General features: G+C 46.8%; 1 protein-coding gene across 3 annotated transcripts in view; it reads left to right on the forward strand.

Moving 5' to 3' along the window:
* LOC146856404 (ATP-dependent 6-phosphofructokinase, muscle type-like) overlaps positions 1-25,042 on the forward strand; it is a 334,110-nt gene that overhangs the window by 114,274 nt on the left and 194,794 nt on the right. The window contains exon 1 of one of the 3 annotated variants that reach the window (XM_085654531.1): positions 15,288-15,441. The exons of the other annotated variants lie outside the window; for them this stretch is intronic. Coding sequence (XP_085510657.1) covers positions 15,315-15,441 — 127 coding nt within the window. The 5' untranslated portion in view covers positions 15,288-15,314. Of the gene's footprint in view, positions 1-15,287; positions 15,442-25,042 lie in introns of those variants that run through there. 3 annotated transcript variants of the gene reach the window in all.

The raw sequence follows: 25,042 nt of genomic DNA on the forward strand, positions 1-25,042 counted from the left end.
TAGAAGTGATCGCTTTCAACGCCCCTCAAAACAAAATTAAGTCCATGCAGAAGGCCACTAGCAACTGATTTGATAAAGAATGTAGAATTTTAAAACGTAATATTCTGAAGCTTGAAAGACACACAAGATACTCAAGAAATATAATTGGAGGTCTTCATCTTCTATGTTTTAAGAAAGAATTTACAAATCTGGTCGCTGCGAAGAAGCGGAAATCAAATGTAAAATGTTGGGAAGTAATGATGGAGACCATAGAAACTACAAATGTAAGGACATTTTGGAGGTTGGTACAGAGTGGGATAGGAAATTCCCAGGGACAATTGTATGGCTTGGTGGTTAAGGATACCATGGGTAAAATTCCTGGCGGGGGCCTATAATAATGATGCCACATCTATTCAGTGCCTTATACGAGTCCTTATTAAGGAGGAGACAAAGGAGAGATTCACTGACTTAACGATCAAGAAAACAATTAAGATGCTAAAACTTACAAGGGCTGCAGATCCTGATAATCTACTGTCGGTAATGTTAAAAACAAATACTACATGGTGGACAAGCTTGATTCATATCCTCTTGCAGGAAATTCTCTCAACAGGAAGATTTCTGGAAAGTTGGAAGGGAGCGGTAATCAAACCTATAAATAAAAAAGGAGAGTATGCCCCCCCCCAGGAAACTACCGGCAAATAAACCTGTTAAATTTAAGTGACAAGTCACACCTGCTGCAAGGCCGCCCCGAGGCGCACCCACGGCCCCTTCACCTGCCGGTACTGCAGCTTCTCCTGCCTCGAAAACGCCAAGACACCTGCCACGACGGAACCCAACCGGCTTAGATGCATCCTGCTCAACACCCGCTCCGCACACAAACACGCCGTCGAACTCCTGACCTCCTCAACACCACATCACCGGACGTCACCTTCCTGACCGAAACTTGGATGAACGAAACCTCCTCACCAGACATCACCATAGCCATCCCAGTCGGGTACAAGATCACCCGCAGAGACCGCCACCAACAAGGCCGGAGGAGGAATCGCCATCGTCCACAAAAACACCATCAAGGTCTCAACTAACGCCAACGACGCCCTCAGCACCGCCAAACACATGCACTTCCAGATCCACACGGACCCCAAGACCACCCTAAGAGGCACCCTCATCTACAGACCGCCAGGACCCCGGCCTCAATTCTGCGACTCCATCGCCGACCTCATCAGCATGCACGCGCTGACCTCCACCGACTACATCCTCCTCGGAGACCTGAACTACCACCTGGAGAACAACAACGACAACAACTCCTCCACCCTGATCGATAATCTCGCCAACCTCGGACTGAAACAGCTCGTCACGACGCCGACCCACATCGCCGGCCACACGCTAGATGCCATCTTCTCCTCAAGCCCACACGTCACCTTCAGCCACGCCTCCGAACTCACCTGGACAGACCACCACTGCATCCACTTCTCCTTCCGGAAACCCCTCACACACCACCGCTCCCTACAGATCCCCTGCCGCTGCTGGAGCAAAGTCTCCCAAGAACAACTACAGACAAACCTCGCGCTCAACCCTCCGACGAACCCCAACAACCCCGATGAAGGTGCACTCACCCTCGAACGCTGAATGAACGATTGCGCCAACACCGTCGCCCCGCTGAAAAACCCCACCAGCAGAGACACCAGCAGAAGAGTCAGCTGGTTCACCCCGGAACTCCTCAACTCAAAACGCACCTGCCGGAAACTGGAAAACATATGGCACAGCGACAAGACGCCAGACAGCCGCGCCGCCCACAAAGACACCATCCGCAACCACCACCGCCTCATCAGGACCGCCAAAAGGACCTCCTACTCAGACCGCCTTGACAACAACGCACACAACAGCAAGGAGCTCTTCAGCATCGTGAAGGAACTCTCCAACCCCAGCTCCAACGACATCCCACCCTCGCAAGCCCTCTGCGACTCCCTCGCCGCCTTCTTTCACCGGAAAATCACCGACATCCATGACAGCTTCAGACCCTGGACGGCCCCTGCCGACCACACCACACCGAACCCACCGCAACCCACCGCCCACAACACCCTGACAACCTGGGCCAACGTGAGCATCGAGGACACAATCAAGACCATGGGAACAATCCACTCCGGATCCCCGTCCGACCCTCTCCCGCACCACATCTTCAACAAAATCATCAACCTCTCCTTCAAGACCGCCACCTTCCCTGAGAACTGGAAGCACGCAGAGATCAACGCCCTACTGAAGAAACCCAAGGCGGATCCGAGCGACCTCAGGAACTTCCGGCCCATCTCCCTGCTTCCGTTCCCAGCAAAGGTCATCGAGAAGATAGTAAACACCCCGCTCGAAGACAACATCATCCTGGACCCGTCCCAATCAGGATTCCGCAGCAACCACAGCACCGAGACCGCCCTCATCGCCACCACAGACGACATCAGGATCCTGCTGGACAACGGTGAGACTGCGGCCCTCATCCTCCTGGACCTCTCCGCCGCCTTCGACACCGTTTGCCACCGCACACTACGCTCACGCCTCCACGACGCAGGGATCCGAGACAAGGCCCTGGACTGGACCACCTCCTTCCTCTCTGGCAGAACTCAAGAGAGTCCGCCTCCCCGCGTACCGTTCGGATGCCTCCAAGATCATCTGCGGCGTCCCTCAGGGATCGTCCCTCAGCCCGACGCTGTTCAACGTCTACATGGCTCCACGGCACGCATCGCCCGACAACACGACCTCAACATAATCTCCTATGCCGACGACACTAGGCTGATCCTCTCCCTTCACCAAGGACCCCTTCACCGCCAAATCCAATCTCCACCTGGGAATGAAGGCCCTCGCAGACTGGATGGAGGACAGCTGCCTCAAACTGAACACAGACAAGACGGAAATCCTCATCCTCGGGTCCAACCCCTCCGCCTGGGACGACTCCTGGTGGCCCACGTCACTGGGGTCCCCCCCCCCCGGCACCCACCGACTACGCACGCAACCTGGGAGTCATCCTCGACTCGAAACTCTCCATAGCCAAACAAGTCAACGCAGTCTCCTCCACCTGCTTCAACACCCTTAGCATGCTTCGCAAGATCTACAGATGGATCCCGACAAACACGAGGAAGACTGTCACCCAGGCCCTAGTCAGCAGCAGACTCGACTACGGAAACGCCCTCTACGCCGGAGCCTCGGCCAAGCTCATTAACAGACTACAGAGAATCCAGAACGCCTCTGCACGCCTGATCCTCGACGTCCCGCGCCGCGACCACATCACCCCCCACCTGAGGAACCTGCACTGGCTCCCAGTCGACAAAAGAATCTCCTTCAAGCTCCTGATCCACGCACACAAAGCTCTCCACAAAACCGGCCCAGCCTATCTCAACAGTCGGCTCTCCTTCTACGTACCCAACAGGAAACTCCGCTCCGCTGACCACGCCCTGGCCACGGTACCACGCATCCGGAGAGCCACTTCCGGAGGCAGATCCTTCTCCCATCGAGCCGATAGAACCTGGAACACCCTCCCCCTCTACCTGCGACAAACCGAAGACTTGCTGACCTTCAGGAGACAACTCAAGACCTGGCTCTTCGACCAATAACAGCAGCATCCCCCCCTCCCCCAGCACCTTGAAACCCTCACAGGTATGTAGTGCGCTTTACAAATTATTGATTGATTGATTGATTGACAAGGTCTTTTCAAAAATCCTCTTGGGGATGTTAAAGGAGTGGGCAGGAGCAAATTGAATTATCCTGCATGAACAGGGTGGTTTTAAGGAGGGCCACTTCATGATTGATCACTGTTTTAGTTTATTGGCCATTGCTAAGAAATCTATAAAGCAGTGTGGGTACTGGCCTGTTGTTTTGTAGATTTTAGTTGTGCATTAGATTCTATTGATCGAGTCTTGTTATGGGAAGCTTTAAAGAAATATGGAATCCCCAAAGACTTCGGTTTAATCTTACAGAAACTCCAAATGGATAATTGGGCCCAATTAGAACTGGAAAGTGGGGGATCCCTTTCTAAGAGAATTAATATAAGAAATTGACAGAGACAAGAGTGTGTATTGGCACCAACATTATTTTCCCTGGTCTTTGCTGATCTCCCTACAGTTCTAAGTCAGTCGAATACGTTTAGCCCAAAAATGAATGGCATGCATGTTAGCTGTCTTTAATATACGGACAATTTGGTGATTTTTGATTTGACAGGAATTGGTCTTAAGGGAAAATTAAATATATTTGCTGATTACTGCAAGAATAATTTTTTTTAAATAAATATGGAAAAGGCCAAAGTGCTCCTGATATGAAAGTTGAGGAAAAGCTTGGCTTGGGCAATAGATAAAGTAAAGATAGAGAGAGTTAACAAATAGAAGTATTTAGGGGTGTGGTTCTCCCATGATTTAGGCTGGAAGGATCACCTTGCCTCGACACAAGCCTTGGCACTCTCATCAGTAGGGAGACTGAAGAAATTTGACAATCACTATGGGGGCCCTCCCTGCGGCCATTGCTGGCGGCCTATCAGGCCACAGTTTTAGTATGATGTTGAGGTGGTTGGCATAAAGGCCAAAAAAAGTTGGGACCTTGAAGAAGGAAAGTGCATAAAAAGAATACTCTCTCTCCCATCTTCTATAGTTCAGGCAGTTAGAGTGTAACTGGGCTTGATGGGGTAGAAGCACTTTGCACATGTGGAGATAATACTTTGCATACAAATAGTTTGTGAGGATATCTCTAAAATCTCTGCAATGTAAAAGGCAGATATTACAAAGTGAGCTAACCATGGCCCGTTAAGTTAGACAGAGGATCTTAACTTGTTGCAGGGAACTAAAAAAAAAATAGAAGATATTATTGACCAGGTAGGTGTGAGTAAGGAGGAGTTGAGAAGAACAAAGCAGGTCTCCAGGGAGGAGGATCTTATATATTCAAAGAAAAAACAATATGTCTCCCACTTGATAAATTCATGGATGGGAGGTGAGACCTTTCCCTATCTGGAGAGACTTTCCAATATCAAGATGTGTTAAAGTCTCTTGAGATTTAGATGTGGGTTAAATCAAGCTCTGATGTCAGAAAGGCACGGAATTCTGCTAATTGAAGGAAAAATGTGTAATTGTGGTTTCAACACGAAAGGGGATTTAAGTCACACCCTTGTGGATTGTCTGTGGTTTTTAGCTCAACCGAAGTCCTTTTTAAAACCTATTTTTTTTAAATATGATATTAGGCCTATGGGGCAAGCAAGTAAATTATTGGTTGAAATGAGCTAAGAGGTGATTTTTGCTGTCTATGTATACATTTTTACAGTCAAACTGAGATATTTTTATTGAATTGAGTGGAGTTTTTTTTAAATTCTCTGTGATGCTTAAGGAGGTGTAGATTTGTATGTGATTGAATGAATTGTGTTTTAACTGTATTTTATATTTTGTTTTATATTGAATGTTTCCTACTGGTCTTATTCGCTACTTGTGCTTTTAAGAATCTTTGTTTAAAAGACTGAGGTCTAAATAAACATATGTTTTGACTGACTCATATTTGTAAGTCACCCCTACAGCAGGCCTCACAGCCCTAAGGCAGGGTACTGAATAGTAAATGTGAGGGCATACCTGCATGAGCAGATATGGCCCTGTGCTGGTCAGTCCTATTACTGCCAGTGCAAGTGGCCAGGTAAGCCATTTCAAAACATGTGCTGTACACTGGTGAAAACGAGTTCCCCAGCTACATGATGGCTTCACTAAAGATAGGGATGTTTGGTATCAAACATCTCATATTGATAAACCCACACTGATTCCAGTGATGGGTTTACCAATACATGCACCCAGAGGGCACCTTAAAGGTACCCCCGGAAAACCTACCAGCTTCTGGTGTGCTCCCTGACTGGCTTCTGCCATCTTGCCACCCAAGACACTGTTCTGACCTCCTAGGGTGAGAGCTGTTGCTCTCACGAGACCCAGAACAAAACCTTGTTCGGGAAGATGGTGTAACACCCCCTCCCACAGGATGACCTGCTGATTAGACTTCCTAGGCCGGCAAGCTTCAAATAGCTGCCGCCTTTAAAGTGCGAAGATCTGGCTCCCCCTCACAGGAAATGAAGCCAACCCCCTTGTCCAGAACCCCTGTGACATCTGAACAGGCAGGAAAATTAGCTAGTCAGGTATGCATGCCACCCCCAGGCTAGTACCTCTCCTAAGGTGGACTACACGTAGGTGGACACAATTTTTCATAAGAAGCCATCTTTGTGATGGCATACGTAGGAATTCTGGGACAGGGTAATGCTCACTTACCACGGGAAGTGGTCATATAGGGGGCGTAGTGACCCCAAGGGTCAGTAGCCCATTGGCTACTACCCTACACTCTCCTGATGCCCTTAAATTCAGTATTTAGGGGAGTCCCTGGCACCAGAGAAGCAGATCCTGATGACCTAAGTAGAGATAGGACACCGAAGAGCCGCAGAAGCAGGAAGGAAAGAAGAAGCAGCTGACCTGCTACCAGCCCCGCCAAGCTGTCTGCATCCCTCATCCAAAACTGTGCCAAAGTTGACTTGTCCTGCAGCTGTTGACTCCAGAAACTTGGGAGGACTGCCTGCCTTTGATAAAGAACCCAGACCTCCCATGTGATAACGGACCTGTTCCCTGCGTCTTGCAGCAACTCCAAAAGAAAGGAGTCTGAGGCCTCCGAAAGCGCTAAAACCCGACACCTGCAGCCACCACTGCAGCCGTTGCTCCAAGCCTGAGTCGAAGTGGGCCAATGGTGACAACAAGGTCCCCCAGCCCTCCAGAGCCCTAATCAATTTTGGTTTTACCCCTCGTGGCCCCTGCGACATTGCCTGCTGCCTCATGCACCTATACTGTGATCGCTCCGGTAAGGAAAAACCCGACGCCTAAAGACACCTCTGCCTCTGTCGTCCCTGGACCTTAGAGAAGAGGACCAAAGGTGTCCCCCCGTACCTGAGCATCAAGAGGCCTGAGACCCCCTGTTGGTCCAACCTGACTCAACTCCTAGCCAGAGCATGCAGCTTCGTTTCACAGAGACTGATCTCAATAAAATAACATTGGTGCCCCAACGCTGTTTTACACCCTGCACCCGGCTGCCCTTGTGCTGCTGGTGATGTACTGTTCGTGCTGCCTTGGACCTTGCTCACGACTCACCTTAACTCCTGGAGATTGGCCCCGTAAGTCGCTGTACTATACCTGTTTGCAGAACTTGTTTTCCCTTCCATAGGATAACATTGCTGAACTCAAAAATTGCACGGTGGCCACTTTATTAACAGAAAATATTTTATATTTAAAAACTTACTTACCTGAAAGATTTCTCGCTGAACATATATAAAGATACTTGCCATTTTTATAAATTGGTGTGGATCTCCTTCTTGAGTCGTGAGTCATTTATTGATCGTGTGTATTTGCAGATGACTTGCACTCCTCTTGGTTAAGGCTGCTCAACCACACAGTTCCCCTAATGGAGCACCTTAGGATTGCCAGAGCAAGCACCTGTCCATTTATAAGAGAACTCCTGGACTCTCTAGATGGTAAATCGGATTATTGATATGTTGCATAAAGAGCCAGCTTACTACACCACTCCACTCCAATCTACCCTATACCACTGCGCCCCAGTCTACCCCACTCCACCTCATTCCACTCAATCTACCCCACTTCAACTTTCCTCAGTCTACCCCACTCCAGTATACCCAGATCTTCCCCACTCTGCTCCAATCTACCCCACTCTGCTCCAATCTACCCCACTCAACTGCAATCTTGCCCAATGTACTCCACTCCAGTCTCTATCCTACTCCACTCCAATAATATACCAATCCACCCCACCCCACTCCACTATCATTTAGCCAGGGTGAACAGCAGCTACACAAGCGTACAACATGGCTAAAACACATTGCCAAAGCCTATAGCTCTTGCAGAGCTGAGACTATTGGCTTTGCCAATGCTTGTTGTTTATAAAAGTTTACTCTATTTTACTCATTCGTTTCTGGATTTTTAATACAGTGCATTTTGACTATGTTACTGTTTTGGTACTGCATAACTACTATACACGTAGCCTCTAAGTTAAGCCTGTCTGCCCTGCGCCATTGCTACCAGGGGCATGAGGTCAGGTTTCATTAATTACTTCAGTGGTTCACCCTGACAAGGATTATGATTATTACTTGAGGTAAGTACTTACCCCCTCAAATAATAATCCAGTTTCTCGCAGTGGCGTAGCACAGTGTATATTACCATGCCAATGTTCTCATTCCTCATGTAAAGGAGGGTGTAGCTTCAAAGTTTGCAGATTGCCACTGTAAAGCATGTACTACCATGGTAAAATGCGCATTGTCCATGTATAGCACGTTGTGTCATACCAGTTTTACGCTGCGATGGTGAAGCACATATTGCATGCTCAGTTTAGGTAGTTCACATATACTGCTGTAGATTGGCTTTCTCCATGGGAGAGGATGTGACCTAACGGCTAGAGCGACGACCTCTGAGCTGGAGAACCAGTTCGAGTCGTCAGAGACGCTCAACATCCTGGGATTCTGGGCAAATCTCCCCGTGCCTAACAAAACAAGCATTTGCAATGTAATAGGTCTCGCATTTGCGAGAGTTTAAGCTATTGGCATAGTAAATGGCAATGCTTTTTATTTATGTTTTAAAGAGCAACACATAGATGAAAGGCATTGTAATTTACAATGCCAATAGCTCAAACGCTCGCAAATGAGAGACCCATTGCATTGCAGATGCTTGTTGTGCTTCTGGCTGCCGCCTGCTTCTCTCTTCTGCCTCAGCTGATCCTCAGGTTTCGGAGCATAGTGCGAGAAGGAGGAATGGGGCTGAGCCTTCTCGCAGCACCGCTGCTCTCCTTGAGTCCTACTCCTGATCCCTCTCCTCCTCCTCCAGGTCCTTCCCTGCCTACCCCGAGAGCAGCTCGCATCTTCCCCCTTCCACCTCTAGGCTTCCTCTTCGCCAGTCGACCGCAGCCACCCCTACTGGCGAGGAGGGGCGCATAAACATTCTGAAATATAAAGTGATGTTTCACATTTGCAGTGCCCAGACACAAGGGCTTTTAACACCTTCCCCGCTCATGACGGAACCACTCCGTCATGAGCCACGGTTGCGCTGTGCTCATGACGGAGTGGTTTTGTCATGCTGCGGCCGTTGGCGGCCGCTCCGCCCACGCGGCGTTAATTCCCCGCCTGTGCGGGCGATTAGCGCAGTGGGCGGAGACGTGACGGAACCACTCCGTCATGAGCACAGCTCAACCGTGACTCGTGACGGAGTGGTTCCGTCACGAGCACAGCGGACCCGCAACTGCCCCCAAACCCCCCCAGCGCCGCTGCGGAATTCCTGCCGCGGCGAAGGGGTTAAATAATTAACGACCTCAGAGATGAGCGTGGAATGACCCGGCGTGAGATAACATCTCCCCCAGAGCCCTAGTCTTTCTTGCGAGTGCTGGTAATGAGTGACTCGGATTTGTATGGGGTACTTACTGAAAGGAAACCAGAGGGAGAGGATGTGGTTCAGCGGTCAGAGCAGCCGACTCGGGAGCTGGGGACCAGTGGTCCAGCCTTGGCTCAACATTCTGTAATTATTAGAAAATCACTTAATCTCCTGCCCGGGATCTAAGCAATTTAAAAAAAAAAAAAAAAAAAAAACGAGCCAGCCACAAAGTAAACATAACACTGGAGTGGGAAGTGCAGGAACAAATGCCCTTGGAACGCATCTGATGACTGATGAGAAGGAAACCAAGAAATGCAGATGCCAAGTCTGTTAGGCAGGAAGCAGCCACCATTGCTGAAGCTGGCATCCCGAGAACGGCATTAGTTAAGTAAATAGTTCTCAGAACTGCTAATGAAAGCTCCTGAGTAAGGACACATGTAAGAGGGCCAGTCCTCATGGGAGGTAACAACAGAAGACAGGGAGATACTAAGGAGGGACTAATAAGCCTATTAACAAATCAGAAGTCAACATTTACAATTACTTTTACAATTTTTCATTGGCTTGTAAAAGCCAATGAAAAATATGGGCAGAGGGTGGGAGGAGCTTCAAGTCCATACCTAAATACAACATGTCTTGAAGAGACAGCGCAAGCTCTGCCTAGGCGAGATCTACAAATGAATGTGTCAGTCTGTAACGCAACTGGTGCTCATATAAAGCGTTCTGATACCTTTGGGTCTAGTTCGCACTATATAAAACTCCTCAAAACAAAACTGTGGAAGATTTCAAGTTGAATTGTTTTAAAAGACTTTAGCCTTGAAACTATGTTGAATGGATCATGTAGTTCACGGTTTCCAACATATTTGACCATTTTTGCCTTTTCCTGTAGTTCATTTTCACATTCACCACAATTTCAGGTTTTGAAAAACTACATCTTCTGATTTACACATGCATCTTATTGTTTCCTTCGGCCTATTTATAATTGCAACTCTTCTTACATTGACAATAACGTCATTGGACCAGATTGTCCAAATTTGGTCTGTCTGTCCCGTTGTATTTTATTGCTTACAGGCAAACCAGAGTTATCCTTGGTTCATGCTTTTTCAACCGTGGATTACAGTCTAACCTTGTCTTTTGACCACTCACTTGATTGGGGTAAGCCTCTTATCCGGAGATACAGGTCCATTGATTTTTCATTATGCAGTATTTGATTTGTCACCAATATTACATGGTATGAGTAAACAACCCGCAATGACCCACTTTCCATGTGCCATATAGATTTTGAGTCGGGTGCAAACAGATATCTATTCCTGAATTGGGATTCTGCGTTTTGAATTGATTACTGCTCGTCCCCTATTTTGCTCAAATTCATTTCTCCAAAAAATCTTGGTAAAAATGTGTCCAAAGGAACATGGTGAAACAGAGTAAAAAATGCTGAACACAGGTGAGCAGACTAGGGTACTGCATGCTATACTTCAGTCTAGCTTGTGGAACTTAGAACGGGTGGGTAATACCTCACTTGGTAAATACTGTACGATATGGTATGGGTATGTACTGGGTGCGATATCACCACTCAGAGTAGCGGGGCACTCAGAATGATGCCATTAATGTGTATTTGCATGGACGGTTCATTAGTGTATTTTTATGTCTGGCCATGGGACAACTTTAGCTGCCTTATCAGCCTCATGTAATGAAAACAAATCATAAATATACACACATAGAGCCTGATTACTACTTTGGCAATATGGCTCTGGGTTCACCCCGTCGCCGCACTGCCAATGCCATGGTTTGGCCTCCTGCCAGATTAGGAGTTTCCTCTTCTCTGGTGGGCTTTTTATTGGCGTTCCCACGATGGTGCCTCTAAAAATGGGCACTGCAATGAGAACACCGAAAAAAGTTCCTACACAGCATAGATTGTAAAGTCCATGCTGTAGGAGAGTAGGGTCTGCAATCCTATGATCACCCAAATTTTTGCTTTTGCTTCATTGGTTTACGACTTTCCCTGGCTGTGGGCCTGCCAATCAGACCCACAGCCTAGCTGTTCTCTCTCGAAATTAACACACATGTACGTTAGGTGCATCCACTAATTGGAACTGGGCCGCCTTGTCAGTCCCTGTCTCAGCATACCACAGGTATCCAGGGCATCGGTGTACCCAGGGCCTACCAGGGGCTGCAGCATGTATTATGCCACCCTTGGATGGCCGTCCAAACCTGACACAACTGGCTGCACGACAGCTGGGGCAAGGTGGTGTAATCACCCGTTGCTGTAGGTGTAGTATTCCTACACCTAACCCTAAAATGGGCACATGGATTCCTATCAGTCACTCCTATGGCAGGCCTTATCAATCCTGAAGGCAGAGTGCTGGGAATCATGTGGGACGGTGCTCTGGCGCGAGCTGAGCCCGTCGACGGCTTGCGGAACCAAGTCCTAATAGCCGTTCCATGGTGACGCGGGCCAACTACTTTAACATGCATTATAATCCTTGCGGTTATTTGCTAACTTTGGCATCGCATCACCCACACATGTCGAGTAAGGTGTCATACAAATTGGGATACGAACCCCTCGCCAATTCTGGCGACGAGGTTAGCATTCCCCCCTTTTAGAGGGGCACGACATTGGAAGTAACCTTGAACCCCGGTTAGAAGTTGACTCAAGCCTCAGCATCACAAAATGGATGCTGCCACCAGACACAAGTCTGACCTCCTGCTGCTGGGAGACCTTCCAGCGGAGGGAGCTTGGACAAAGGGTTTCCTGTCGAGGGCGGTGTTAGCGCCATCCCAGACAGGGTTTGTGTATCCCAGGTAGGCAGGGCTGAAAGGAAGGTGATTGCAAGTGGCACCCCGGTGCTCACTGTGCATAGCCCGGCTCAAACCAGTTTCGGGGGCAACCCTGCCCCTGAGCTGGGGCGAAGCCGGACAAAGGATAGGGGTGTAACCACCCCCCTCCTGGCCCCACCCATAGGTAGGACCTAGTCACGGGCCAGCCCCTTTTCTTAGAATAAAGGTAGGAGCGAGTCCCCTTCCCAAATTGGATAATTCTGAATCTTGAACTACTTTCCACGAAAGGAACTCTTGACTATTTCTGAAGACTCTCCCTTGTGGCTAAGGAGTAGCCACCCTGCACCAGCAGGCACCACCTAAGCGCTTGCGGTTTGCTGTACGTCTCTCCTACGGATCAAGACTGCCCAGCTCGACGAGACCCGAGTCCCTGCCATCTCTGACCTCTACCTACATCATCAGCCCAGCTGAGATTCGTAGGTGTGACGAGACCTGCGGGACCGGCCATCTTCAGAACCTGCACGACGCTTATCTAGCACGCCCACCGAGGGACCCTCGAGTGAGTGCACCTAGGGTTTGAGAAGCCCTAACCCTGAGCAGCTCCAGCACCGAAGTCTGTCTCCCCAGCATCCACAGGATCTGCGTGGGGGCCCTTCTGCTCCTTACTGCTCACCGCGTTGTCCGACCACCCGCCGACCGGCTTGTGGCCCTCTTCACGACGCACCACGACAGACTTTCATCACTGGTCTGGTTGCTCCAGACTGGCTCTTGCTCCCCTTCAACAGAGGAGTACCCCGGACCCTCCTGGTCCACTCCAGACGTCATCTTGACTCCCCCACGTGGGCTTGCCACTGCCAAGACCTGCTGCCCCATTCCTGGGCCCAGCATCATCGACAGCAGACACCTTCGTGGAACAGCTCGCCCTCCCTCCGGGTCGCCGCCGCGCCTCCTGGTCCAAGGAACAGCCGAGTCCGACGTCATCCACCCACCTGGTCGAGGTGACTTCAGCCGGTACCTTCCTGGTACCCACACGATCGCTGGCTAGCGGTTGAGAACTGAGTCCCCTCTGCTTTCAGGTTTTCCTTCATCCCCGATCCAGGCTTGGATCTCGCTGAACATCGACACTGGTCGCCTGCCAGCAACTTCTTCTTTCAGGCTCCTGAGACTACAACGAGGACTCCCGACATCTTGCCGAACTTCACGCAGCCTCTGGGCTAGGTAACTCGAGCATTTCGGTGCTCCATCGCAGGTTCGCTCAACAAGTGTCCAGTTCCTTTTTCGTTTAGTCCCACTGATCGGATTCCTCCGGAATCAGTAACTTTCAACTATCCAACCTTTCCCATTCCACTGCAGTGTAAATGGTTTCGTGCCCTTCGGGCCCTTGTGTAAATTGTGCAACCAGAAGTATTTTCATAAGAGTTTTGTAGTGTGCTTAGCTCCCTGACTCATAAAGAGCCAGGGTAGTCTTGTTATAAATAAATATCCTTTATTTTCATAACAACTTGTGTGGTGTCCTTTCACTTGGTATTCAAGGGGTATATGTGATGGTAAACAGCTGGCTTAACACGCCCTCTAGAGTTTAGCCTCAAGACTGCTCGTATCCGCGCTACTAGGATAGCTGGTCTATAAGGTTGACTTACAACCAATCATCAATAAGGGTCGTTTGGAATGATACACAGTGATCACTAGAATAGTGAGCACTACATATCAGGCCAACTTCTCACACATGCCATGCAGGATCTAGTGTGCATGCACACTCTGTATGCATCCACAGGGCATGAGGCACCATGGGGCCTTGTAGGGCCCCCCCTTTGTTTCCTCTACACCACGGTTTTCAAACTATGGCAGAGAGGAAACTTGTAATATGCTTGGCAGGACTGTGGCGGTCTCGCCAAGCATATTACTGTCTCCTGACTGCCGCAACACAGCCAGCGACTGGTGGTTCCCTGGCGGCTGTGGTGGGGCAATGGCAGTCCGACTGCCCTTATTGTAATAGGGCAGTTGGGAGACCGCCACCGCTGCACCCCCCACGAGTCTAGCAGTCCGTGAGCCGCCAGACTTGTAATTGGCCCCATAGAGGGACTTTGAGTCTGGCCTTCTCATCAGTCGGTCTAGTCTGTTCGACTGTCATTTACTTTTTGCTTCTGCTCAACACAGCATACAGCATGCGGCAACGGAGCAGCCGACTTCAGCCATTGACTTTCTTGCACTGTGTGGGAGGTATTTTACCCGATTCCATGTGCACATGTGCCTAAGAAGTGCGCTTTGTACTTGGGCCTTTGTGTCAGCCCTCCCTGTCCATTGGTGTGTTCAGCTATCCTCTATTTTTTGCCTTTGAACATGTCACACACACAGGGCGGGGCAGTTGGTCCGCTCACTTCAGCCTTTGGCTCTTTTGCTCTCCGAGCAAAGTGTCTTACATGATCATATATGCAAATCCACCTGAACAATAAATACATTTTGGCCTAGGGCTGATGGGCTAATACTTTTCCAGCGCTGTTATCTTTTTCTTTTTTCCTTTTTTGACTTCTTTTTTTATAGTCAGCCTTGTGTGCTTAAACTATGTCTTCAGGTTACAGTATTTTAAAGCTAACCTATCTTTTTGTGGTAATAATAATTATATTTTTGTGTGATGTGCTTCAAAACTTCACCTGCTTCTAGGAAGTACCCGTGCTGTTCTGTTAAAATTATACACGATGGTTAATTTATTTTTAAATTATAAATTTTTATTGCAAGCATCTGGTCACGGTTTTAAGATGGTGGAATGTTATTTTTGTCTTACATGTTAGTATGAGTTTGTAGTAATAATTAAAACATGCCAACCATAGCTTCAGTCTGCCGTGTTCAGACGTTTTAGCTTTGCCGATGCTTGTTATATCATGCTTTTAAGTATGCCCTACCAAAGGCAGACTAATATATTAAAAAGCTCTGGGCTACGAATCAGTCACATGAAAGTTGCATCGAATAAACCCTAATTGTACTGATGAATGAATGAAATGCGCACTAACCCAGCCCTCTCCCATTTAAACTTGACCTTTCAAATATAAGGTCGCCGTGTCTGCCATCCAATCCGAAGGCTCCGCTCCCACCAGCTGCTGCAAGTTTGTTGAACTAATATCTATAAATATCAGGGGAGAAAGGCAGTGACTTCTGGGTATGTGGGCATCGCTGGGTCTCTTTACAGTGTGGGCTAAACTTTTCATTTCAATATCTGTTTCTTTTGCTTTTTTTTGCATCGTCTCTGTCTTCCGAAATCGCGGGAAGAAACCCCCACTTGTTACAGGTGAGTTTTTTCTAGCTTCTTTTGCAGCATAATTTTAATTGCAGAAAGAGCAATTCATTTCTGTGGTGTGTTTTTTAGATGGTGTTTGAAATCTGTATGTCCTTACTCATACGCCAGGGAAATAGTTCGGCGTGTTAAGCGCTCGCTGCTGACATCTGTAGGTAACCTGAAGGTCCCCGGTTTGGTGTCTCTCGCAGCCCGTAGCCTTCCATCCCATAGTTTCAATCAAGCGAGTACAATTGCTTTGGGAACACATGAGCGATTACTTTTGTAACATGCTTTTGTAAAACAAGTAGCAAATGAATTCTTAAAAGTTTACACAACATCAAATCTAAATACTAGTTCTGGCCCTGCCGGGATCTGAAAAAATGAACGAAAGATTGGTGCGTTCTCTTTAAAAAGGGTTGCAGCTCTGTGCACCATGTTCGCCATTTACGTTGATAAATTCTAAGCCTGCACAGAAAAGACAGGTACTGAATATAGGTCAGTGTGACAGTGCGGTTTCATTAGAAATCTGCTGGACAAATACGATTAACCAGGTGTGCCTGGCTCAGCCTTTCATCCATTTTGTATTTCTGAGGTCGATGAAATTGGCACCCCTGAGTTATGTGGAACCCTGGGAATTTGGAGATTTGCCATTGTCTAAATGGTCAGTTATCATTTTCATGAGTTTGAATTTCAACATTTAACGGATTCATAGAGGACTTTCAAACCTATGTGGTGAGCATAAAGGCCATGTATGAAATATGGTCTGGTTGCTATGCTGTTGGCTCTGGATCCATGAGGGAGGGCTGGTGCTACCTTAATGAGGCTTCACGCAACTGCCTTGTACCCTCACTGTGTATGGCCTCAAGAGGGCGTCAGAGTGAAACAAATGCCTAAAATAAAGGCTTCCTTCTAGGGTTAACGGTGCCCTTGAATGGGAAAATGCCTTTTTTGTCTCCGAAAATCTTTTCACCTTAGCTGCCAAGAGGCTGAGTTCCAATCCCAGACTTTCCCTATGACAAAAATGTGTAATACTTGCCAAGTCGTTTCATTGTCCTGTGCATGTAAAGCAAATTGGAAGTTCTAAGAAATGGGGACCTTCAACTTTAATGGTCTACACAGGACAGTGAACAAGCAATCAATCAATCAGGGGTTTGTATATCGCAACTACTCACCCGCGAGGGTCTCAAGGCGTGGGGGGGGGGGGGGTTGGCTCCGAAGGGTGCTTTGGTCATCTGAAGAGCCAGGTCTTGAGGTCTCTCCTGAACTGGAGCAGTGTCGGGCTTTGCCGGAGGTGGATGGGGAGGTAGTTCCAGGTGTTGGTTGCGAGGTAGGAGAAGGACCTCTCCTTCCCCCCCCACCCTTCTGGTCTTGTAGATGCATGGCATGGTGGCCATACAGAGGTCGGCTGATTGGAGGTTTCTCTTGGGTGTGTGGAAGGAGAGGCGGTTGTTTAGGTATGCTGGTCCGATGCTGTGGAGGGTCTTGTATGCCTGTGTTTGGAGCTTGATGGTTATTCTTCTTTCAATGGGGAGACAGTGGAGGTTGCAGAGGTGTTAGGTGATGTGGTTGCAGAGGGGGATGTCTGGGATCAGTCTGGCTGAGGCGTTCTGGAGCTTTTGAAGGAGTTGTTGATTCCGGCGTAGAGGGTGTTGCTGTAGTCTGCTAGTGAAGAGGGCATGCATGACCGTTTTTCTGGATTTTAAGGGGATCCATATGTCATTTTCTGAAGTATGCAGAGGGTGTTGAAGCAGGCTGAGGATATGGTGTTGATATGGCGGTATAGTGAGTGATGAGTCCAGTATGATGCCGAGGTTTAGTGCGTGGTCTGTCAGGGTGGGGGGATTTAGAAGGGCGGGGGCCACCAGGTGTCGTCCCATGCTGAGGGGGTCGAGCCAAGGATGAGGACTTCTGTTTTCTCAGAGTTGGTTTTCAGGCAGCTGTCCTTCATCCACATTGTGACAGCTTTCATCCCTTCTTGGAAGTTGTGCCTAGGGATGTTGGGTTCCTTGGTGAGGGAGAGGATGAGCTGGGTGTCGTCGGCGTAGGAGACGATGTTGAGCCTCTGGTCTCTGATGATGTTTGCGAGGGGGGCTATGTAGGTGTTGAAGAGAGTGGGGCTGAGGGAGGATTCCTGGGGTACTCCACATCTGTTCTTTGTTGGTTCTGAAAGGTAGGGCAGGAGTCGGACTCACTGAGTTCTGCCAGTGAGAAATGAGCGTATCCAGTCTAGGGCCTTTCCTCGGATGTCGGCATCATGGAGTCTGGTGGCTAGTATGCAGTGGCAGATGATGTCGACGGCAGCTAAGAGGTCCAGGAGGATGAGGGATACCGTTTGGCCCTGGTCGAGGGGGACACTGATGTCGGTATCGGCAAGTAGGGCGGTCGCGATGTTGTGGTTGCTGCTGAATCCGGATTGGGATATGTCCAATACGTTGATGGTTTTGATGAAGTTTGCTAGCTGAATGTTGACGGCCTTTTCGATGACTTAGGCTGCAAATGGAAGCAGTGAGATGGGCCTGAAGTTCTTGAGGTCCGTCGGGTCTGCGGAGGGTTTCTTAAAGAAGGGGTTGACTTAGGCGTGTTTCCAGTTGTTGGGGAATGTGGCAGTCTTGAGGAAGCAGTTGATGATCCAGCGTAGTTCGGGTGTGATGGCCGTGGCGGCTCTGTGGAAGATGTGGGGCGACACAGGGTTCTGAGGGTGCTCTGGAGTGGATGCTCTTCATGATCTTCAGGGTGTCTTCTGTCGTAAGCACTAACGACAGAAGACACCTAAACCCCAACACTAAAATGATATTTGCAGTGTTGGGGTTTAGGAGATAAGGTGGCCAGAAGGGCACACAATCTTACAGTTTTGAAGACTTTCCTGTACAGATGGATTTCACACAGGATTTGTCAGTTACTTGACAAGCATCCTGGTAATTGCAGACCGATTTTGCTTTTCAGAGATCAAGTGGAACTTGAGAAGTGGACGCAAGAAATGGTTCCTGGGAATGACCCATTTTCTATTTTGAATATGTATTTGGGTGGACAATTACTAATCGGGATAGGAGTACTGGGATGCATGGCTCTGAAGACCTGAAAACTTGGGCTCAGATGTACATTGAAGCAGCCACTAGCATATCGAAGTACTTCCTGGTAAAACAAGAAGTTTTCTTTTGAAATTACCACCCATCTTACACCTGTCAATGAAACATTGCTTCATCTAATATGTGTCTCCCCGGCCCTACTAAATCGCAGGCAGAAACTCTCTCGCCCATCTCTAAGATCCTTGCAAATTAGGTCATGTTGTCCAGCCATAATAGCTTTAAGAGGGGACCCGGTACAACTATCACACAAGGCAGTGAGGTTCCTTAAGATCGCCTCCAAAAGCTGGAAGAGTATAGCACTTGATCTGAAGTTTCCCTCCATCTTGATTTACCAGGAGAGAGCTTCTTTCAGCACAACTCCAACACTGCCCAGTAGTATAGTTCTGCAAAAAGGGGACCTGATGCAAACATTATGCCACGCTGCAAGGTCTCTCAAGCAAGCCTGAACATTGCCCAGTAGTAACAAGTCTGCAAAGAGTGAGCCCGACGCAACCATTAGGCCAAGCTGCGAGGTCCCACAAGACAGCCCTTGAGATGCTGGAAAATCCAGCACTAATATCTGAAGTGTTCCTCCAACTTGATCGGCCCTCTGAGAGACATTTTTTAACAGAACCTTAAAATCAGTATGGCTGCAACACAGCTTCAACCTGTCTTTGAGATGGCTCAGCCAAATGGCTGGACAAGCCGACACTATCCTATTAAGGCATAAAACACCATGCACTTTTTCTTCGGGTTGGACACTTCTAAATCCTGGTTTTAATCCTCCACTGAGGAAGGAAGGAGGGTTTCATTTTTAAATTATTGATTTACGCGAATTAGTGCCTCGTTTCCGAGAATGGTATACACTCATACTGTCGACTGTGCAATAGTTGTCCTGGTCCGGCTCCAGTACTCAATGCCTTACAAATGCTTCTATCTTTTTATTGTTTTTTGGATCATGTATATCGAACAGATTTAAATTAATCTATCAATAAAGGACTACTTATACCTTTCAAAGCATGAGTTTCCATCTGTTTCGTGTTACTACCTATACACTTTTTTCCTTACGCGGTGCCAAATTGCTCTGAAGTGCCTATGAGCCAGCATGTGTTCCTTATGTAAAACACCTAAACATACAGATTGTAAGAGTGCAGGTTAAGTGAAGTGTGTAAACAAATATTTGGAGAAATATTAAAATAGCACTTAAATGATTAGTGAGTTGTTTTGGTTGAATGAGAGTGGGTGAAGTGTAAGTGGATGGTGGACTTGTGATTACATTGTCATCCAGGTGTTTGTTTGTAGTGGGTAACTTTGAACATAGAACCAGTATTGACAAGATTGAGCGCATAAAGCACCATAAGAAAAGTGGATCTGCCTACAAAAAGTGAGGCTGTTGTGGGGCAAAAAGGCCAGATGCTGCGCCGGATATGTTGAGGTGCCTTTAAACCCGGAAGGTTTCAGAAAGGTAGCCTGAGTTTTAGGCTAGGGTTGAGGCAGATTTAGAAATGGGAGTGAGCATCACTTGCATTTGGAAATCTGTCTGTTAGTCCCTGCTTCATCAAAATGGTTTCCAGCTAGTAGATTGTTTCCAGCCTTAGCATCAAGCATGCTGAGGGTGTAATGCTATTATTTTTTTGTTAGAACAACATCTGGCTCCATAAATAGCAGCTGGCCTTTTCGTTTTTTGCTGTAAGTTCCCCTGTGGTTTTAACAATCCCCACTGTGGACTTTTTATCTCAGAAACCACCATGGGGATGGGCAATTGTTTTGGAGAGTTTATATTTTGTGCATTAATATTAACAATTCATATGCTTTTCACACGTGATTTTACATGTATAAACGGAATTAACATAAGTAGAATTGAAACAAAGTTCTTAAGGTATGTAGAAATATGTTTATTATTGTGTTTTAGGTATGCAACATTTCTCTGCGAAGCACAATTTTAGACAAAATGGATGCCATCTGTGTCACCTACTCCTGCTCCCTCCCCCGTGCACATTCTCTCCCCACAGGCTTCACACAGCACAGTCAATCTGACGTACAGTCGTTTATTTTCACTCTTAAGATTACATTGCTTTCAATTAATTTTTCGCTGTTGCCAGTAGCTTATAATGTTTGTCAAGTTCCTTCCACTGCGATCACTAGTCTTTTCATTCACTGAAGGTTTTTGTTGTTTGATGTGTCATATTTCTTTGACCATCTCCAGATCACATTAGCATAGAGGTTGTTGAAAAGTTTTTTTAAAGAATTGGGACTGTTCTTATGTGTTAAGGTAATGACGTATATTATTCCTGTGTTCTGATTTACTAAAGAATTGATACCTTTGCTCACACCACGAACATTTTGGCATTTTACTAATTTTCTATCCAAGAATTGTGTATAAGAACCCCTTGATTTTGGGGGTAAGAGAGAGATTTTAGAAGACTTTCCTTTTCTGCTAAGGATGCTGTCCGACTATTTCCTGATTTTGCTGCTCATTGGGGGCTTAGACTATTTCTGAGTTTGCGTACTCTGTGTAACTTTGCTCCGGAGAACCTTCATGGTATTTACCCATTACCGCTTAATGTTTGAATTTTGTTAATAAAATCCTTTAAGTTTTCATTGATCTAGAACTTGATTATTGAGCAGGCCCTATTACTTTTATTATTGTTTTACTCTGCAAATATGATGTTTGAAGAGGTGCCTTGAAGTGTAAACTAAAATTGTGGAAGAACGAATTAGGTCAATTTTGGGGTGTCTCAATCTTGGGGTACGGTTTTGTTCCCACAGGGACCCACTCTAGTGATCATCAACATGGCTACAGGGTGCTACTGCCTAGTGCCCACCTGCTCTCATAACAGCACAGTCCCTTCACCTTCTAGTGATTACAACACAGATACTTTCCTGCAATTCCTATTTGAAGAGTCAATGCATGCTGTTTAATGGTTGGGCCAGTACTGCAGTTGGGCCCTCTTGTTTCTTTATGCCATTGCCTGCATCCCTTAAACTTAAAAGGAGTTGAATGGTAGCTGCCTGGTTGTAGGATGCAATGTACATAGCTTCCCTTCCATCCAATTTTCACGAGACCAGTTATCCTTCCAAAGTGGCTGGGAAACTAACATTAGATTATTTCTGGGAGTTATGTACCTGTCCAGTTCCATTGCACTTCTTGATAAGTACTGGGAGTACTTTGTAAAGTAACACCCTGGCGTTTTCTGTCGACCTGACACATAACTGCGTGTGCCTTTTCCCCATTAGTTGGGACTAAAGTGGATGAATTTCTTCTTCTGGACTTGACCTGAAGCAGGCTGAGTTCCTCAAATTTTAGTCGGAGTACTGGAAGCACTCCTTAGTGTACCAAACATCATCCCCAGATTAGCCTGCCTGTCCTCCTGAATCCACGTTAGTTTCCTAAGATCTGGAACAGCAAAGACATGGGAGAGAAATGACCAAGCTGACTAGGACATCATTGATCTGATGTCACTTTTTATGATGCCACTTCCTGTGATGTCACGCACAGTGATGTCACATGCTGTGATGTCACGCGCCATGATGTCACTTGCATACTGATTAACTAGGTTAGGCCCCCACCTCTTTTTTTAGGACTTGTGCCCTGGGGATTCCTGATTGACAACTGCACTTTGTATCTTGGTGCTTGTATTCTCATTTTTATTTAGAAGGTGAAGTACACACTTTATCCCTTATATGCGCGTCCCTACAAATGTTTGTGCTGAAAAGCGAGAGCGCGCTAAAGAGTACCAGCAGCTATGTCATCCCAAGCTCTGCCACAAATAACACTTAAATCAATTTATACACAAAGAAGCAAAATCCCCACAACTCACTCAAGGCCGGGTACATTTCGAAAAGGCAGCTGTTGAGCTGCTTTGTGAACATGAAGGAAGGTGTTGGTGAATATTAATATACAGACACTAAATTTGGGAACTGAAGATGATTCATTGTTTTAAAGTTCTTGATCTGGGGGTCAGGCGTGAATTGAAAAACCGGTCTTAAGCTTTGAATTCCTACTTCCTCTAGAAATGTTCCTCTTTGAAAGTAAACTGAGACAATTCCATTTAATCACGTAAGGGAAATGGTGACATGATTTCCGCTTGCATTAGGAAAAGGTAAGTGTGTTTCTAGACATTTTAATGCTCCTGAAACAATCACTTTCGGAAAGCTCAATTTTCTTGTGTTTTTTTTAGGCATTTTGTTAAACTAAACCCAACCCATTACAACACCCTTTTTCCTTCCTTACGATGCTGGAACGATAAAAGGCCTCCACAATGGATGTAAAACTATTGTATCTTGTATATTGTATTAATGAATTGTTTTTATGTCTGTACTTTTATGAATTCAAGTAATTCGAATAAAGGTCTTTTGATTGATTGATTGGATGTAAAAATGAAAAGCTAGAGGAGTAGACGTTAACATTTCCCAACAGTTGAAAAAGCATATTTGGAAAACCTTGCAGTTTAATTTCAGAACAAATGCTTTTAAAAATCTAAGCCTTGCTCCAGCCTACCTTTGTGTAGTGGGGGGAGAGCGGGCTATCCTTCGCTGCTGCAGGCATTTTTGGGATTGAAATGGAACAGAGCAAATTAGTAGTAGAATTATAGTTGTTTTTAAGGGCATGCTCAAACCCGCAGCCCTTTGACATCTTTCATTTTAAGCAGATACAGTGTCACAAAAGATGCTACATGTCCTTCAAAGTAGCTCCTCTACGAGATATTGAAGCTTCTCAATTAACTGCATAGTCTAATTATATTTCTGGATATTACTGCTCCTTTCAGAGGAGCCAAGAGAAATTTTGCAAAATGGGCTAGCGCAGTATTCCTCTGCTCTTTTCCAGAAAAGCAAAACCCTTGGATATTTGATTAAAATAGGATTTGCGCAGAGGCTTAAAAAATTAATAAATCAGGATAGAACCATCATTTTCAGAATTATGGTTAGGTGAAAGGCAATAGCCCAAATCTTTGGCAACTGTTTAAGAGGCACCAATTTGAATCATACCAAAGTACTACTTTTAAATCTCATAAAAATTGCCCAGTCATCTAGGGTTACGTAAAACTCTTCAGTATGACCAAGACGTGCGAACTAGTGTGCTCTTTTAATGTATCTGTCAGGCAGATGTTTGCCTATTTGTGAACTTAAATGCTTTGGAATGCACAAAGGTAGTGGTGAAGAGCAAGATACAATGTTCAGAAAATGAAGGGAGTAGTTCTAAAGAGAACGAACTGCGTAGACTGGAATACCATTCCAGTGGGGAGCAGTTGATTGAAGAGTGAGGTCTTCCTTTCTCTCCTGTAGGCGATCGACATCGGCAGGGATCTTATTTCCAACTTCTTGAAATTAGTTCTGGTGCAGGTCTTTAGCCCGTGGAGAGAATTAAGGAAATACCTGCAGTGAGAGGCCCAGGTGTATTCTTCAAGCAGTAGGGTGGCTTGACTACCGAGTCTCAAAGAGACCTAGATGCAGGCCACCTCTTTATATGAAAGTGAAAGGAATAAAAGGCATTCTTTACCTGAACACATAGTGAGGTATTTTCTTGGCACCCTGGGTTACTACGACTTGCCATATCTGTGATCTCCCGAGACACTCGGATCTCTGATCCATTATGAAGGCAAAACTCTCACCTAAAGTCTGAAAGGTGTGCAAAGGGTGCAGATGCAGCGACTCAGGACTCAAGTCTTTTCTAGTTGCCACATTGGAACTATGGGGTTGCATTAAAGGTGTCAGCCCTAAAATAGCCCTAGTCCAAAATAAAGGGTGGCACCACAAACATGCCTACACACTAGTCCCTGTACCTTTATATGGAGATGGAAATAAATAGTGGGCCAGCGCACACCTTAAAAGTATGAGGTCTGTATCACACCCTCAGTCAAGATTTTCCAGTGGTGGGGCACCCATGGTAACTGCTGTGGTTGCCATTGGAAACAAATCCGCTTTCAAGGTTTAGCTTCACCATTGCTTCAGTCGCTAGTCTTCCCACAACCGCAATAGCTGGAAAGATAATGGAGACGGATACAGAATCAGATAAGAGGACTAACAATGGGGAGTAGGTACTATTGCCTGTCTTCTGGTCTCTCTGAAGACAATGAAAGGGCGTCAAAGGTACCCTCCAGGTCCAGGGAATGACAGGATGGTACAGGCTCACCCCTCTCGAAGTGTGAAGGCAATGCATCTCCTTCACCCAGATAACATTCTTGCTTCCTCATCAGAAACGGGCTGCGGCAGCCTAATGGCTTCATTCCTCGTTGCATCCAGATTCACACTGGCCTTGAACTCCCATGCCAGCTTCATTCTGATCCTAAATAATAATTGCTAATTTTGCTGGCTCCCAGTCCGCTTTCCGCATCTCATTTGGTCTCACACTGGCTTTCTTGTGGTCTTTTTCAAATAATTTACTCTCTTTTAATTTGTTGGCTCCCAACCTGCCATTTCTGCATCCAGGCATCATACCGGCTCGAATATTCCCACTTTTGCTGATCGCTAGTTCCCAATGCAGCTGTTTTTCTGCTCCGGTCTGGTCCATTTTTCCCGCCCCCTTGGTTTATATCTGTAGCCTGGGG

This window comes from Triturus cristatus, chromosome 4_1, assembly GCF_964204655.1.
Source record: "Triturus cristatus chromosome 4_1, aTriCri1.1, whole genome shotgun sequence".
In the NCBI taxonomy this organism is placed as follows: Eukaryota; Metazoa; Chordata; class Amphibia; order Caudata; family Salamandridae; genus Triturus; species Triturus cristatus.